The sequence below is a fragment of the Solea solea genome, chromosome 12 (genome assembly GCF_958295425.1).
Source record: "Solea solea chromosome 12, fSolSol10.1, whole genome shotgun sequence".
NCBI lineage: Eukaryota > Metazoa > Chordata > Actinopteri > Pleuronectiformes > Soleidae > Solea > Solea solea.
The window spans coordinates 18,237,216-18,251,484 of NC_081145.1; the positions used below are offsets into that span (position 1 = coordinate 18,237,216).

General features: G+C 40.4%; 1 protein-coding gene and 1 long non-coding RNA gene across 2 annotated transcripts in view; one reads left to right on the forward strand and one right to left on the reverse strand.

Moving 5' to 3' along the window:
- Positions 1-11,352, forward strand: part of LOC131469734 (uncharacterized) — a 27,874-nt gene extending 16,522 nt beyond the window's left edge. The window contains exons 3-4 of the long non-coding RNA XR_009241834.1: positions 9,222-9,264; positions 11,022-11,352. This is a non-coding gene — a long non-coding RNA (uncharacterized LOC131469734). The remainder of the gene's footprint in view (positions 1-9,221; positions 9,265-11,021) is intronic.
- The window catches only part of snx33 (sorting nexin 33), an 18,213-nt gene extending 4,004 nt beyond the window's left edge, over positions 1-14,209 (reverse strand). The window contains exon 1 of the mRNA XM_058645016.1: positions 11,870-14,209. Coding sequence (XP_058500999.1) covers positions 11,870-13,301 — 1,432 coding nt within the window. The 5' untranslated portion in view covers positions 13,302-14,209. The remainder of the gene's footprint in view (positions 1-11,869) is intronic.
- Positions 14,210-14,269: the final 60 nt, after the last annotated feature.

Sequence of the window (14,269 nt, forward strand, 5' to 3'; positions counted from 1 at the left end):
TGTGCATTATCACACATAAGGAAAAATGCTTATGGTCATGTGGATGTGTGTATGGGGAGGGGAATAAGTGAGGGGAGGTGTTCCATATTTTTCGATTGCAACTATTGCAAAATCTTCATCGCAAAGACAGCTTGACTCTTGCAGCTAAATGTGACAAAAGTAAGTAAATACATCTAAAAAAAAAAAAACTGTACAGTTTCCTTATGGTTAAAAAAGGACTATTTTGATTCAACTTTTGGTTCACCCGCCAGAAAATCTCATCACATAGACAGCTTGATGTATTTGTCCTTGTGGCTAAATCTGGTTTTTAACTTGACACAAAACTACAAAACACATGCTGCAAAAAAGAAAAAAAAAAGAAGAAGCTGCATATGTTTCCTTCTATGTTTTAAACCAATCCCTCTGTTCCACTAAGGTCTTTCTGTCTCTTTCTGTCACACTGACAATGGCTGTGTGATACACGGCCAGGGGTCTGGAAAGTCACCAGATTTGTTTATCTTGCTCAACCAGACCAGTAACTACATGGTTTACGGCTTAAATGTGAAAGGTGCATGTGGCTGTACTGGGCAGATACTACTCCAAAGGGGATTAAGAATGGGTCAGACTAGGATGGGAGAAGATGAAAGGGAAATGAACGTGTCCAAAAATCAACAATGGATTCTCTCTTAATTTAGGTGCATGGGCTTAAGTACACTGTCCAAATCCACATTTGCTCATCTATCATAAAAGGTTGTACTTAATGAATCATGGGCATGTTTTGAGTTGAACATACAGTAAACCATCTTCCATTCCCTTTCAAAGCACTCTCATCTCATGGTGAACACCAGAATGAAGGACTTTTCATTATACTGTGTATTTCAGATACTGGAATTAACCTCAGATCTCCAACTGTCTTTATTTTAAAAGTCCCCACAATGTCTCACATCTGTGAGGCTAGTTTGTTTCTATTGTCCAAAAATGTGGGGAACTTGGAACTTGTCTTAACTTTTGTTAATGTTTAACTGTTGAGATCTGTCGGATTTTATTATCTGAAAATATTGGGGTAATGGCTTGCATCGTTACAGGAAATGAGCTACATGACTAAATCTATTGTTGTTGTAGTTGATTTGCCAATTCAGATTGCCTAGATTTACACATGACATCAGCACAGGAAGAGCCCCGTTATTTATTTATGTAACTATTAGGTTCTGATACTGGAGTTATTATTATCGTTATTATTATTATTATTATATGTTTTAATTACTGGCTGTGTGATGTGGGGTAAGCAGACCGGATAAGGGGGTAGAGTACTAAAGACAGTACATGCACAGGTGAAAAACGTCACAACAACACTGACATTCATTTGTATAACAAGTCCAACAACGACAGTAATTGTTAACAACCACATGAAGAAAGAAGGTAACTGAGTCTACAACAGTTGTGTCAGTTTGAATTGATTTTACAGATTGTGTCATACAGAAATCCACACTCAGTTTCGTACTCTTTCTCAACTTTGCATAATCAGCATGAATCATCACGATACCTGGGAAACTGGATCAAGACTTCAAACACAGGAAGAAATAATGACGTCTGTGTCGAGCACTACAGTGAACTGATGAGCAAATGGGAATGAAAATATCGGACATTAAGTCAGGGCCAAATAAAAATTGGCAAAAACATACACATATCTTAGCTTTTCTCTGTATTGTGATGCATCCACACCCTGGAATTCAGCCTGCGGTTATCTTTTTTAAGTTTAAGTAAGATTTATTCAGATCATTTAGACCTCCTGTTTCAAATCCTGCCTCATTTGTGAAGGAGACTTCACTGAACTTAACAATTAAACTTAATATGATGCTGACCACTCATTGACTATATGCAAGGCCACTTCCTGATTTTCAATAAGTCAGTCCGCTGTCAGCCAAAGATGCAGAAATGTTCTACAGTCAGTGTCCCAAGAGAATTTAAAGACAAATTATAGAATTTAGTGGAGGCTGTGAAAAGAGGGATGCAGCAGTGCTGTACTGTTGTCCCCTCACAATGCTGAAATTGTGGCTTATATTTTAATGGAAGTTGTGACACTCGTATAGTCCACTGTACGATTCTATTGAAATGTATTGTATTAAATGTCACATTGTGATTTATTCTACAGCATGTAAGCGGTGAGATTTAAACTTGTTGAAGAGGGGAATAGAGAAAAAGAGAGGCAAGCAAGCAGCTAAAAATAGGAGAGGGAAGTTTTGAGGAGAGACAGGAAGAAAAACTGAGAGAATGCATGACAGGGTCAAGAGAACTTTGCAATATCTTCCAGTGTTTAAAGATGGCCTTAAAAGCCTTGAGGATACACAAACGTGAAAAAACCCCTGCTGAGTAAGCAAACAGTAATTATGTTTACAGCAGCCAATCAGATACACAGCTAGAGTTTATGTCCTAAACTGGAATGTGCTTAGAAAACTGATTTTGGCCATCTCAAGTATCCTTTGTCCATCGAGGCACAATTTTCCACTTTTATTTCTAATTACTTCAGGGATGAGCAATGTTCAAAACAAAACCACCCACTCTAGGCTGCACAGGGAATTACCAGAATTACCAGAAACCCTAAATCAGGCCACTTCCTCTGTAAGCGACATCCTATGTTGCACTCGGCCACTCTGCTTCTGACAATGAGTCCAACTGTTAAGTTTCTCCAGATAAATCCATTAACCAAAGCCAAACAAAAACAAACATGTTCAACAGATGTTCATGTGAGCAATCCCTTTGATTACCTGCTTCACATTTACACGGATTGCGTCGTAAATCCACACTCGTATCAGCCACGTTGCCGTCAGTTGTATTTTTCAATAAACATGAGCGGGATATGGTAATGCTAATGCTCTTGATGGTAGGGTTGCCAAACGTCCCGTTCCATATTTCCATAATTTCTGCGTATCGTGGCAAGGGGGGAGGTGGGTGCAATGTGTAAACAGTATCACCGTTCCTTATTTGCTTATCAGGAAGTGTCCTTGAGTAGCAAAGAGCACACTGTCTAAACTTGCAAGAATGATTTTATTGGTGCATGTTTTATCTTTTTTTCTTCTAAATGAGAATCCCTCTTAAAGTCATATTTCATCATGATTTTGATTTCACTGGATGGTTCACTCCTACAGCCGCACTCTATTTACGATGGTTTCTCGTTTTGAAAAAAATTATAAATTGTTTGCCTGTTGGAGGTCTAGGACCGAAATGTTGCAGCAATGAAATCATTCTTGCAAGTTTAGACAGTGTGAGAGCCTCATTGCTACTCCATGATTTATGTTTTCCTCTATATGTACCTGTCTTAAGAAGTGGATGTGCAATGTTTTTTTCCTGTTTTGAAACTGGAGTTTCCAACATTTGTATAAATGTTATTGAAAACAGGACTAAAAATGGATTTCCAGATGGAAATGACCAGCTCAGGTTGGAAAGCGAGGCTTTTCAGCTTCACCAAGTTCCCCCTCCAAAAAGTTATTTCAGCACATAAACATTTAAATAATTGATAATAACTCGAGACACTGTGATCTCATGACATCAGTCTGGGCAAAGGCTGTCTGTTCTGCTCCCGAATGGGGAAATAACTCTTAAACCTGTAGCAATGTTGTCTTTTGGCTAAACAAGCTTCCTGTCTGTTGCACATTCCCCTCGCTTCTCCCTATGTCACCTCATGAACCCTTGACCCTGACTGGATAAAGTACTGTGGAACACTTGAAAAGTTTCTCCTACATTTATATTAAATGAAATGAATCAGATATCGGAAGAAAAAAACAAAGTGATTAAAAAAACAAAACCTCGATGTTCCTAACATTTACTCTCAGTCAGTACGTTTACATGCACAGTTTAATCGAGATATGACCGTAGTCCGACTAAGACAGGCAATCGGACAACTTGCCGAGTCTGAGTATAGGTGGCGCTGTATCTCTCTATAAGCTAGTGCGTATTGAATCAGTTCCCTGTTAAACTTTACTTCACAGAAAAACAAATAGCGAACAGTGAGATGGATCGTGCTGTGGTTCTGTATGTTTTGTACCTGCTGTACGTGTTAATCATGATACAAATTAGATCAAGTCTGACTCTTGTGCTTGTTGTGTTGTCCGAAGAAAGATGCCACCGCCACTGTATGATTTCCATCTGATTCTACTTCCAGGTCAAAGTCCGGGGAGGAAACACCAAGTCCAACTCCAGTCCAACTAAGCATGTACATGCAGGAGTAATTGGACTATGAATCGCATTATCTATGTATGTTAGTCCGACTAAGACTAGCTCTAAACACACTGACAAGCCAAACAGTAACACTCAGCATGTTAGCTCATCTTATGACCCCAAGTGACAAAAAAAACAACGTTTCAAACAATGTTTCAAACATGAATGTATGTTTGCTTCTTAATGCTCTCCTAACAAAACAGGACACAATAAAAGAAAACTAGAGAATGCAGCTCAAACAACACTCTCCTCTGAGGGATATGACATCTCGATGCCAACCACAAGCATCTTGTCAGTGTTACCATGGCGGGAGCTACAACTGGTGAACACCCAGAGGCTTTATGACAGTGAAAACATCATTTATTTCAGGGGAAACAGAGGAACAAAGAAGATTACGTTTCAGTTAGGAGCTGTTTTAGCTACACTTAAGCTGCACTGGAGGGGGAAAATGTCCCTATCTCAAAATACAGAGCCAAAGCAACTATTTATCTGTAGGCTAACTGATGAACATGATGCCAAAGAGTGAAATGAACAAAACATCCATAAATATGACTAACTTCCTTCATGTCAGAGGAAGCTTGCGGAGAGCAGAGGCTCAGGAGGTGAATTAATGAGAGGTCAGTGGTTTGATCCTTGGCTATAGCATCAGTCTGTGTGCTCAAGTGTCCCAGACACTTGACTCCAAATTGCCCCTGACTGACAGCTGTGGTGGTACTGTGTGAGTAATGTATGACAGAAAAATGCGTGGCAAAGACACTTAGGCTGTATGAATTTTTGTGAATGAGTGAATATAGCGTAAGACTGTTGTGTAAAGAACATTGAGCTGTTGAGTCCGATATAAATACAGACTGTAAGTACTTAGAAACCAATCTCTCCCTCCATCCTTTATCCAGCTCATCCCATCTAACCCAGAATATGTGGCCTCGATATTCAGAAAAACACATTCGTACATAAAAGCAATGCAAAGTTTCCAATGAACTCTGCTTGCATTTATTTTGCAAGTAGACGATTAGGCAGAATACTCACAGAAAGCCCTCAGCTTGCCTGGTTGACTTAATGCTGGAGGGAGAAAGTGTAAAACATTCAGCAGTGTCATATTTTTAGACTGCATTTAGGAGCAGTAGACCAAGCTGCTAAAAATGTTACCATTCTCACATTATTCCTGCATACTACTTTTAGCCATTAATATAAGTATACTTATATTATAAGTTATATATTATATATTATAAGGTGTCTTCAAAAAAAGTATCAGGTAATATCGCTAATCAAAAAGCAATATATATCATTTACTGGCCTCCTCATTTATTTAAAATACAATAATGTCTCCCAACATGTGTTTTTCTATAGTGGTGGGGGCAGGAAGCTGCAGTGGTAAAAACTGGGTTCTTGGAGACATCTGTGATCCGCTTTAGTGTGAAACAGCATTGAAAAGGGCCAACACAGGCAGGAATGCAGAAGCCTTTGGATGGACAGTGTATGTGAAGACGAGGGCCTAGCCTTTGTCAGGATTTATGAGTGAGCAAACAGGAGAGAAAGAACGTTTGCTCTCCAAAGTCACCACCCTCAGCAAAGGGGAGTGTAGCCAACCAAATAACATACAATCAACATTCAAAGGGGCCGTAGCTGGGTCACTACACTCTTCTGGAAACCAGAGTGTGCTTTCATTAGAATGGTTTTACAGATTTCATTCTGTGGACTTGTTGACAATGTGCTATTTTGTTGTTTGTAACCAGCTTATGGAATGTTAATCAGTACCATATCATGTCATGTATCATCCTGTAAACATCTGCTCCTGGTCACTGCTTGGTAAAGAATTAGACAATATTGAGAACTGTTCAGAAAAATATACATACTTTTGCATACAGGCAAAATCCAAAAACAAATAAAGCGGAACACATTTCCTGAGTAATGTTTTCCTCATTCCTTCAAACTGACACAACGTGTGGTTTTGTACTGTGTTGCCATACGGTGGACAACTCACCTTTTGTCCAGATTAAAGTCTGGCTGGCAAGCTGGAGACATCCCAAGGGATCTCACTCATTTTCAAACTGAATAGTGCAGATCACAGAGGGTTTTAGCCCAGTGTCAGCAACAGCTAAAGGGCTGTAAAGACAAGCACAGCACTTTCTATACCAAGAAAATTAGTCATGACAAAAGCAGAATAAATACAAGCCTGGTGCATTTTATCTTTACAAATGTAGCACAGAACATTTGTTTTTGGTTTGGGGTTAGTGTCATTCACACCCTTGTAATTTGGGACCTTTAACTATAGTCATTGTGCTGTGGCCTTTTCTAACTAACCCACAACTTTAAACTAATGCAGAAATTCCTATTTTTATTGGTCCAGACACAATCATTTAACAGTCAGGATTGCCTTGCTTTCATCCACACTTCCATTTGGAGACACAGGTGATGCAGAGTCTAATGGTGATCCAATGGCTCAGATTTCATCTGACAAAAGTGAACGGGTTATACTGATACATGTGGGGAGGTTTGGTTTCACTGTATTGTGTTCCCTATGACAATTGTGACTATTCAAGAGGTGGTTTTGTCTGCTATTAGTGGGTTGTTGCCAGGCAAAAAAGAATGCACTGAACTTATCTAATTTGCTCTCACACATATGCCCGCATTACACATGGCATTGGAATGTGTTTTCTGTGATCAGATAGCGCTTCACCACATACATTTACACCTGGTATTTATGTACATGCATCTCTGGTGTCCACATCAAGATCCTATTGCTGTCCGGTCATAGTCACAACCCTTTATGTCACCTTCCCCTCTTAGTGTGCAAAGATTTCCAGCAGCAGATTACAGTGTCACATCCTGTGTGGCGCCATATCAACAACAACAACAACAACTGTGTTAGCCACACGTGTTGTTTGGACTCCTCTTTGCTTTTCGAAGCAGGGGAAGAAGTCGCCTTCGATAAGTGGAAAACTGATGAAAGCAGAGGAGACTGCGCTGTACGTCACTGTAACTATTTGGTATAGAGTGATTCCATACTTTTACGAACAATATAACTGATGCAGAACTACTGATTCAACAGGTTACTCCACAGCACATTTCAGTGACCATAATAACCAAAAAGTAAGTGTAATAGGCAGCTGTATGCAGGACTTCTCACGTCAACATTTCACAGAAAAGCCTCAGAGGGCCTTTATTCTATAACAATGCATTGTAATTGAACAATTGGAGTATTTTATTGAATTCAATGTCTAGCTGTGAGATTTGTTCTGGCAGTGGTTCAAAGTGATGCATCGTACTATAAGAAATCCAAGCCTCTGGACCAGACCGTTTTACTTTGATGATTGAAACCAGGGCAGCAGCATAGACAATCATGTTATGGATGTCCTTGTGGGAAACAGGAGGGAAAGAGACGAAGAACAGAATACAGGTGAATCTTTTAAGACACACTGAAAGCCAGCAACGTAGAGAGAAAATGGAAGATAAAGATTTATGGAGCACACCCTGCCATTTTCCCCCCAAATCTTCTCCTCCCTACGCCCATTTTATCAATGCAATCATTGCCTACCACCATCTGAAAGACAGGTAACATTCCTGCAGATCAAAAGCTCCCCAGGAGATGTGAAAAAACTGCTTCTATAGGGGAAAGTCAGACAGGAGCAAAGCAATGAAGAGCTGAAGAGAAAGGAGGAGGAGCACACAATAAAAGGTTGACCTCAGTTCTGCGTGTTCTGTGTTGCCACAGCTGTATCTGGTTCAGCACAACACAAGTCACATCAAGGAGAGTTTTCTGGACCGGCAGGGAACACAGCTGAGAGAAAAGGTCTCTGCCTGAATGAAAAAAAACATTGCTGCACAACCTCCTCATGTACGTTATCAAATATCAATATTTTGGTGTCTAATCCCAGTTAAAATATCAAATAATTATACTAACACGTCCATGTTGAGTAGTTTGAACAAACAAGATAGAATGTGCTAATTAGTGAGAGCTGGTAGGCAGACTTTGTTAAATTACAGAGCTAGGCAGTTTCCCTCTGCTAAGCTAAGATAAGCTAAGCATCTCCTAGCTTCATGTTTTTATTTACCACAGAGTGTTATCATTGTCCTCAATTAAAGATAAAATATGGAACATTTATGCATTCAAGTATCTAAAAATGACAAGACTAGTTTGTATCTTTAGTTGAGTAGTGTACTTGCATTAGCCAAAACTATTCCAAACGCTCTTTTAAGCCATTAAACGGCGTCATCCACTTTACTATCTCTGCTATACTGTAACTTCCAGGGCAAACCCCCTTATGAAACTGAAGTACGAGGAAGGAAATATTCCATACTATGAGTGTGTTGTCTTATCCTTATAATCCCCCACCGTGTTTTTTTAAACAGCAGGAGTGGACATTATTCCAAACCTGCAGTATCCTGACATTTTCAACTTCCAGATTAGCTTCCATTCCTCTTACTCCAGAGAGTCAATGAAAGTTTACAAGAGTCAGGAGGGAAACAAATGGATGATATCTGGCTTTGTGACAAACATTTAACTCTAAAGACAATGTTGTTGTCACTGAAAGGGTAAGTATCGCGTTAGCATTAGCAACAGGCAGTGTAATGTAAATAGTTGCTGTGCTCACGTTGTTGCACAGACTTGTATGTCAGTTAGACTGAGTCCATTATTCACCGAGAGTTAACCACAAAATCTGTTCCTTGTTTTTGCTGATTTATGTGTTGTCTAATAAAGAGGAAGCAGCGTAGTATCATGCCAGGGAGTGTTACCTTGCTTGTGTGACATCAGCCACCAGAGCTCGATATTCTGTATTTTTAATAATGGAACAATTGTGCAGGAATTAGATGCCAGCTTTCAGATTACCAATAAATGAACAAAATGATAACCTAATATGCCAATTCAGTCCAAACAAAGGATGTGCTACATAGCCCTACTTTGTCAGACCATATGCAAGCCTTAACTGAAGTATAGCTATGTGGTAAAAACACACTGAATGCCACACACGTTTGAAAATAACACACTAATTGTATACCACCTATTCCCTTTTGTGTTCCCCTTCTAGGAAATCATGTTCCCCTAAACAAGACAACTTCTGCAGAAAAAGGGTAAATGCTATTTCCCTTTTGTTACCTTTAACTTCAACACATTTTTTTTTTTTTACTTTACCTGAACTGTATATAGGTTTAAGTCTGAAAACTGAACTACCTACATTACCTTACATCACCTGGCTGATTAGTAATATTAATCTTTCACAATGTGTGTGACTTCAATATTATTCATTTGGCTTAGGTTTTCTCATTCCTTCTTGGGTGGAGTATCAACATGTAACTTGCTGAACTGGATCCCAAATGAACTATGATAATGAGGGACAGATGCATGAAGAGGAGAATACCCTTTATTAACAGCATTCTTCCTCATAATAAACCATTTTTCCCTCCTGTGCTAACACCTGTCAGCTGATACGGTTACTGACATAGAATGCTGATAGGTCAGTGTTGGGGAAAGCTTCCACAAAAACAATGCTTGGGTTGTAAACCTGAAAACGAACGTTTTACCATGTGGTTTATGAAAATCAGCCATAACAAGCACAGCCGCAAGTATTCAAATCAGGAATGTTTCAGTAATAGGACAACATTGCGTTTTATGATTTCATGTCTATCTGGTTAATAATTAAAAACTATTATGCTACTATGGAGACTTTAAAAAGTCAATAATCCAGTATTTTGATTCATTTGGTGCAAAGGGTAGATGTATTTCACATATCTGACAGCAGCTATGAGAAAAGGCTGGGTCTCAATAAGTAATAAGTGTATTTGGCATTAGGACTGCTGCACATTACTTTTTGACCACACACCACAACAGCGACAATAAACATGTCCATGGAGTTTTCCCTCAACAAGTTGTCACATTAAAAAAAACTCTATGCATCAAGACTGTCGAAACAAACAAATTTAAAGACTGTTTCTAAGGATTACAACTTTATATCCTACCACATATGTTTGCTATAAGCTCAAATGCTGCGGATCAATTGGTTCAATTTACATTTAAACTGAACTAAAACCCTAAACCACTTGTGCCCAAACACAGGCTGCATTGAAATGTTGCCATTGGCCAGGGCACCCTGCTCTTTCGTCACAAAAGTTGCATAGGGAGAAAAGTTATCAGCACAAAAGAATCAGAGCTATTGCGACTGGAGTCGTCACTCATAGCTTATTTTATTGGAAACACTACTATCACTCTCAAACCAGCTAACAACATTGTACAGATGACTACACCCCCTGCAGTGCTCCCTTACCCATCTTTCTACACCCCTCTTACTCACAGCTTAGCCTCAGATCAGGGGGGTTTGGTAACACTTTAATCACATTTTTAACCTACTGACCCAACCTAAATACTGAATAAGGAGGACCGTGGTCCCAATTAACCTGACAACACAAGACAGTCCTAACCACTACCTGCCAGTGATACTCCAGTGTGACTCTCACTTCATGGCTGCTGGTTCATTTATTCTACAACACAACTCCCTCATCAATTTAATATTAATGGCCGTTTTGTTGTATCTCTCCTGAGGTAAACAGTTGGATAATTTTCAGTAACACTGTCTATACTGAGACAGACAGGCTTTTGTATGGAGGTTTATTGAATATCACCCTCATGTTATCATATTCTACTGAAGTATGTAAAGTATCTTTTATCTTCAATTATCTTGCAATGTACTTATTAATGTAATCAGTACAGGGTTAGAACTAGACAAGTGATGTACAGATGATTTGTCTCATATGCTACTTCTCTTCACAGACATGATTGCACAGGTTATCTAAACCCATCAATATTTGTTATGTTTTATTTCTTGCCTCTTTAGGACCTTCTCTGGCATAAACAATCTCAGGACCAGTAGTACTCATGGAGACCAAAACCTAGTCCTGATAAGGTGGAACTTAATTTTTGAGGACCTGGTTAAGATCAGGGCCAAGATTCGAATTGTGGTTAAGGTAAGGGATAACCCTTTGTTTAGGTTGTCAAAATGAATGGAAATCAATGCAGTGTCCGAAGAAGAATAGCTGCGCAAACCTGCGTATATGTGTGTGTTTATGTGTGGCGGAGATGCTGGAGGCCAAAGCGGACCTAAACAGCAAAATAAATAATAGAGCCTGAGAAACAAATCATGATCACTGGCCATCAGCTTAGTCTGATCCCATCACCACCAAACACTTTGTGTATTATCTTAACTACAATTGAGGCATTTGCTATGCTTTCCCAGAGCAGTAGCTGTTTATCCACATTCTTAGATGCCACAACACCATGCAGGACAAGAAGATGCATAGTTTCACTTGTTATTATTGCTGGGCTATGTCTGTGTCCGAGGATTTAGCTCCAGAGATAATCTGCAAGAAACATGAGGGGCCTTCTATCTTCAAGACATATATATTCTCTTATAAAGTCTAAAATGATGTGCATGAAAACTCTAGAATGTGGCCAGATGTTTGGAAAAACGAAAACTGTATAATAATAAAGGTTTAATATTTAAATATGAGCTGATTAGAGCATTGTAGCTGCAAGAATGAAAAAGGGATGTAAGGGTGAGAATGACATCCAAACATCTGTGGTGATTTTATTTTTCCACCATTTTACACATTTCTGTTTCCACTTATCACACATTGGGGGAACAAAAGTTAAGAAATTGAAACCACGCATAGATGGGGTCATTACCTTTCTGTAGATGAATAATATCGGGAAAGTTGGCAAGCAGGCCTTGGTAAAGTGACAGCTTGTCCAGCATCTGGAAGAGGTCATACTTAGGTTGCTCTGCAAACATCTCTCCAATGTTCTCATAGGTGCGGCCTGTGTGTGAGATGGCGTTGTTGAGGGGTTCTGAGCTGTGGGGAGGGTCCAGCATAAATGCTTGGCTGATTGACTGGAACGCATTTCCCAGTCGCTGGAACTCTTTCCTGAACCCACCCAGGTGTTTACGCACAAGCTCTGAGGCAACATGTGTGAGCTGCATCACACTGTCATCCATTTTCTTAGCAAAGTTCTTGAAGGTGTCGACCCGCTCCTCTACATCCTGAAGGTCCTGGTGCTCATTAGGAATCTGGAGGGTAAGCATGAAATGTGCACCCACCATCTCATCCTTCTCTGCCCGTCTCTTCCCTAGTTTCCACTGCTTGTCATCAGCACACATTAGAAAATGCTCAAAGCCTTCATACTGGGAAAGGACTGGATGACTGGTCATGTGGTTCATCCACAGTATCAGTCGTCTCTTGCGCTTCTCGATAAAATCTTCCTCGAATCGCCCCGTGGCCTGCTTCTCAGGCAGGTGAGGCACAGAGATCACAGTGAACTTGTGCAGTAAGCGGTTGTACAGCCAGTCAAAGTGTTTGTAACGCCTGTAGACGGGACTCCCCGTGTGACTTGGCGTGACCCGGTATGAAATGTAGGTCTTGATGCCCTTGAACTTTGTTTGTTTTGTGGGGTCTTCAATGGAGCAGCAGAAAGGCTGTGGATTTGCCTGCCAACCGGGCCCCAAAGGACTCATTTCGATGGTGTATGATTCAGCTATCTTTGCCATCATGGGTACATCACCCAGTACAAATGCTTCCACCCCTGAGCGGACAAAGCTGGAAAACCGATTCAAGTTTCTGCCCACCATACTGCCTTTCCTGGAGCTGGAGATGCTGTCCTGTCGCTCCATGTGTGGTTTGGCTCGGTAGTGCACATTTGGGTTGTTAGACACTGGGCTCCGATGGGCATGTCCATTAGCCCCGGGGCTTCTGCTATAATCAGCATCCTCCACCACTGTGGACCTGTCATCCCAGTCATCCCAGTCATCATCGTCGTCATCATCATATGGTTGCTGCAAATGAGGAGGGGTGATTGGAATAGAGGGGAAATAGGAGGAGTCCTTCTCTAAAGAGCCTGCTGGGCTGATGGAGCAGTCAGTCACATTAGAGTTTGAGCGAGTGCGAATTATTTCCACATAAGATGCGGGGAAGAGACCCCTCTCCCCTCGGCTGTTTTCCCCCTGGAACCAGCCGTCTACTGACTTCTCATCAAAGATAACCAGTTCCTCATTCTCCTGGATGCTGATCTCCTCTTTGTTTTCACTCAGAAATGTGTAGATGGCTTTAGCTTTCACTGACATCCTGATATTAAAGTCGGTCAAAAAAAAAGAAGCTGAAATTCCTACATGCACATAGTGATTATAGTGATGCTACTGGCTTGATGCATGCAGTATTGGAAACAAATAACACAAGCTCACTGTAAAATTAAAACTCATATCAAATTACATGTCAGCTGTTGTATCAGGTGAACAACAACAGCACAAGATGACCTTCATGTAAATTTAATGATGTGATTCTTTAGAAACACAGGCAGAGTGAACAGTTATGTAAAGCTATTACTTCATTTCAGTCAAAATTAAAAGCCTGTTGTGACCACTAGCATCCTCGGCCCCTTGAGGCTAATGCACTATATCGTCTTATATTCTATGCTAACAGATAACAATAGCGTTTATACTATAACAGCGTTATAAAGCATTAACTCCTCCATAGCGGAGATCATTTAAACATCACTTCACTTCACATCACAAACTCAACAGGTTCCAGAAACAAAACTAGTATCGAGGAGCTCCTCCAGCAGCAGCGATGCAGGTTTTAATCCTCAGAATCTGGTCACTGAAACCTCGGACACTTGCTTCTCATCGCAGAGCCCAGGAAAGATCCTTGACGAAAACATTTCCAGGACTAATTGGTCTAGCGTGAGGAGAAACAGAGGCACGAGTAATGGTATCCGTGTGCATTTTCAGACTGCCTGCTCCACAGTCCCCCCAGACTCAAACTTGCTGCGTTTTCCTTGTAAACAGGTTCCTGCGCATCTTCTCCTCGAGCCTTTTAAATTAACAAACTAGCAAACACGCAAACAGTCAAATCCTACCCACGATCACCACGCATGCGAGGTAACTGTTGTTTCATACGGTTTATTCCTGTGCGCTCTGCAACAAAGTAACTCTTTCCATGACGTTAGGCTTGGACAATTGAATGCAAGTTCGACTCTTTTTTTTTCCTCAACTCCTTTATGGTCTTCGACTAGAGGAGAAGTTAACTCAACATC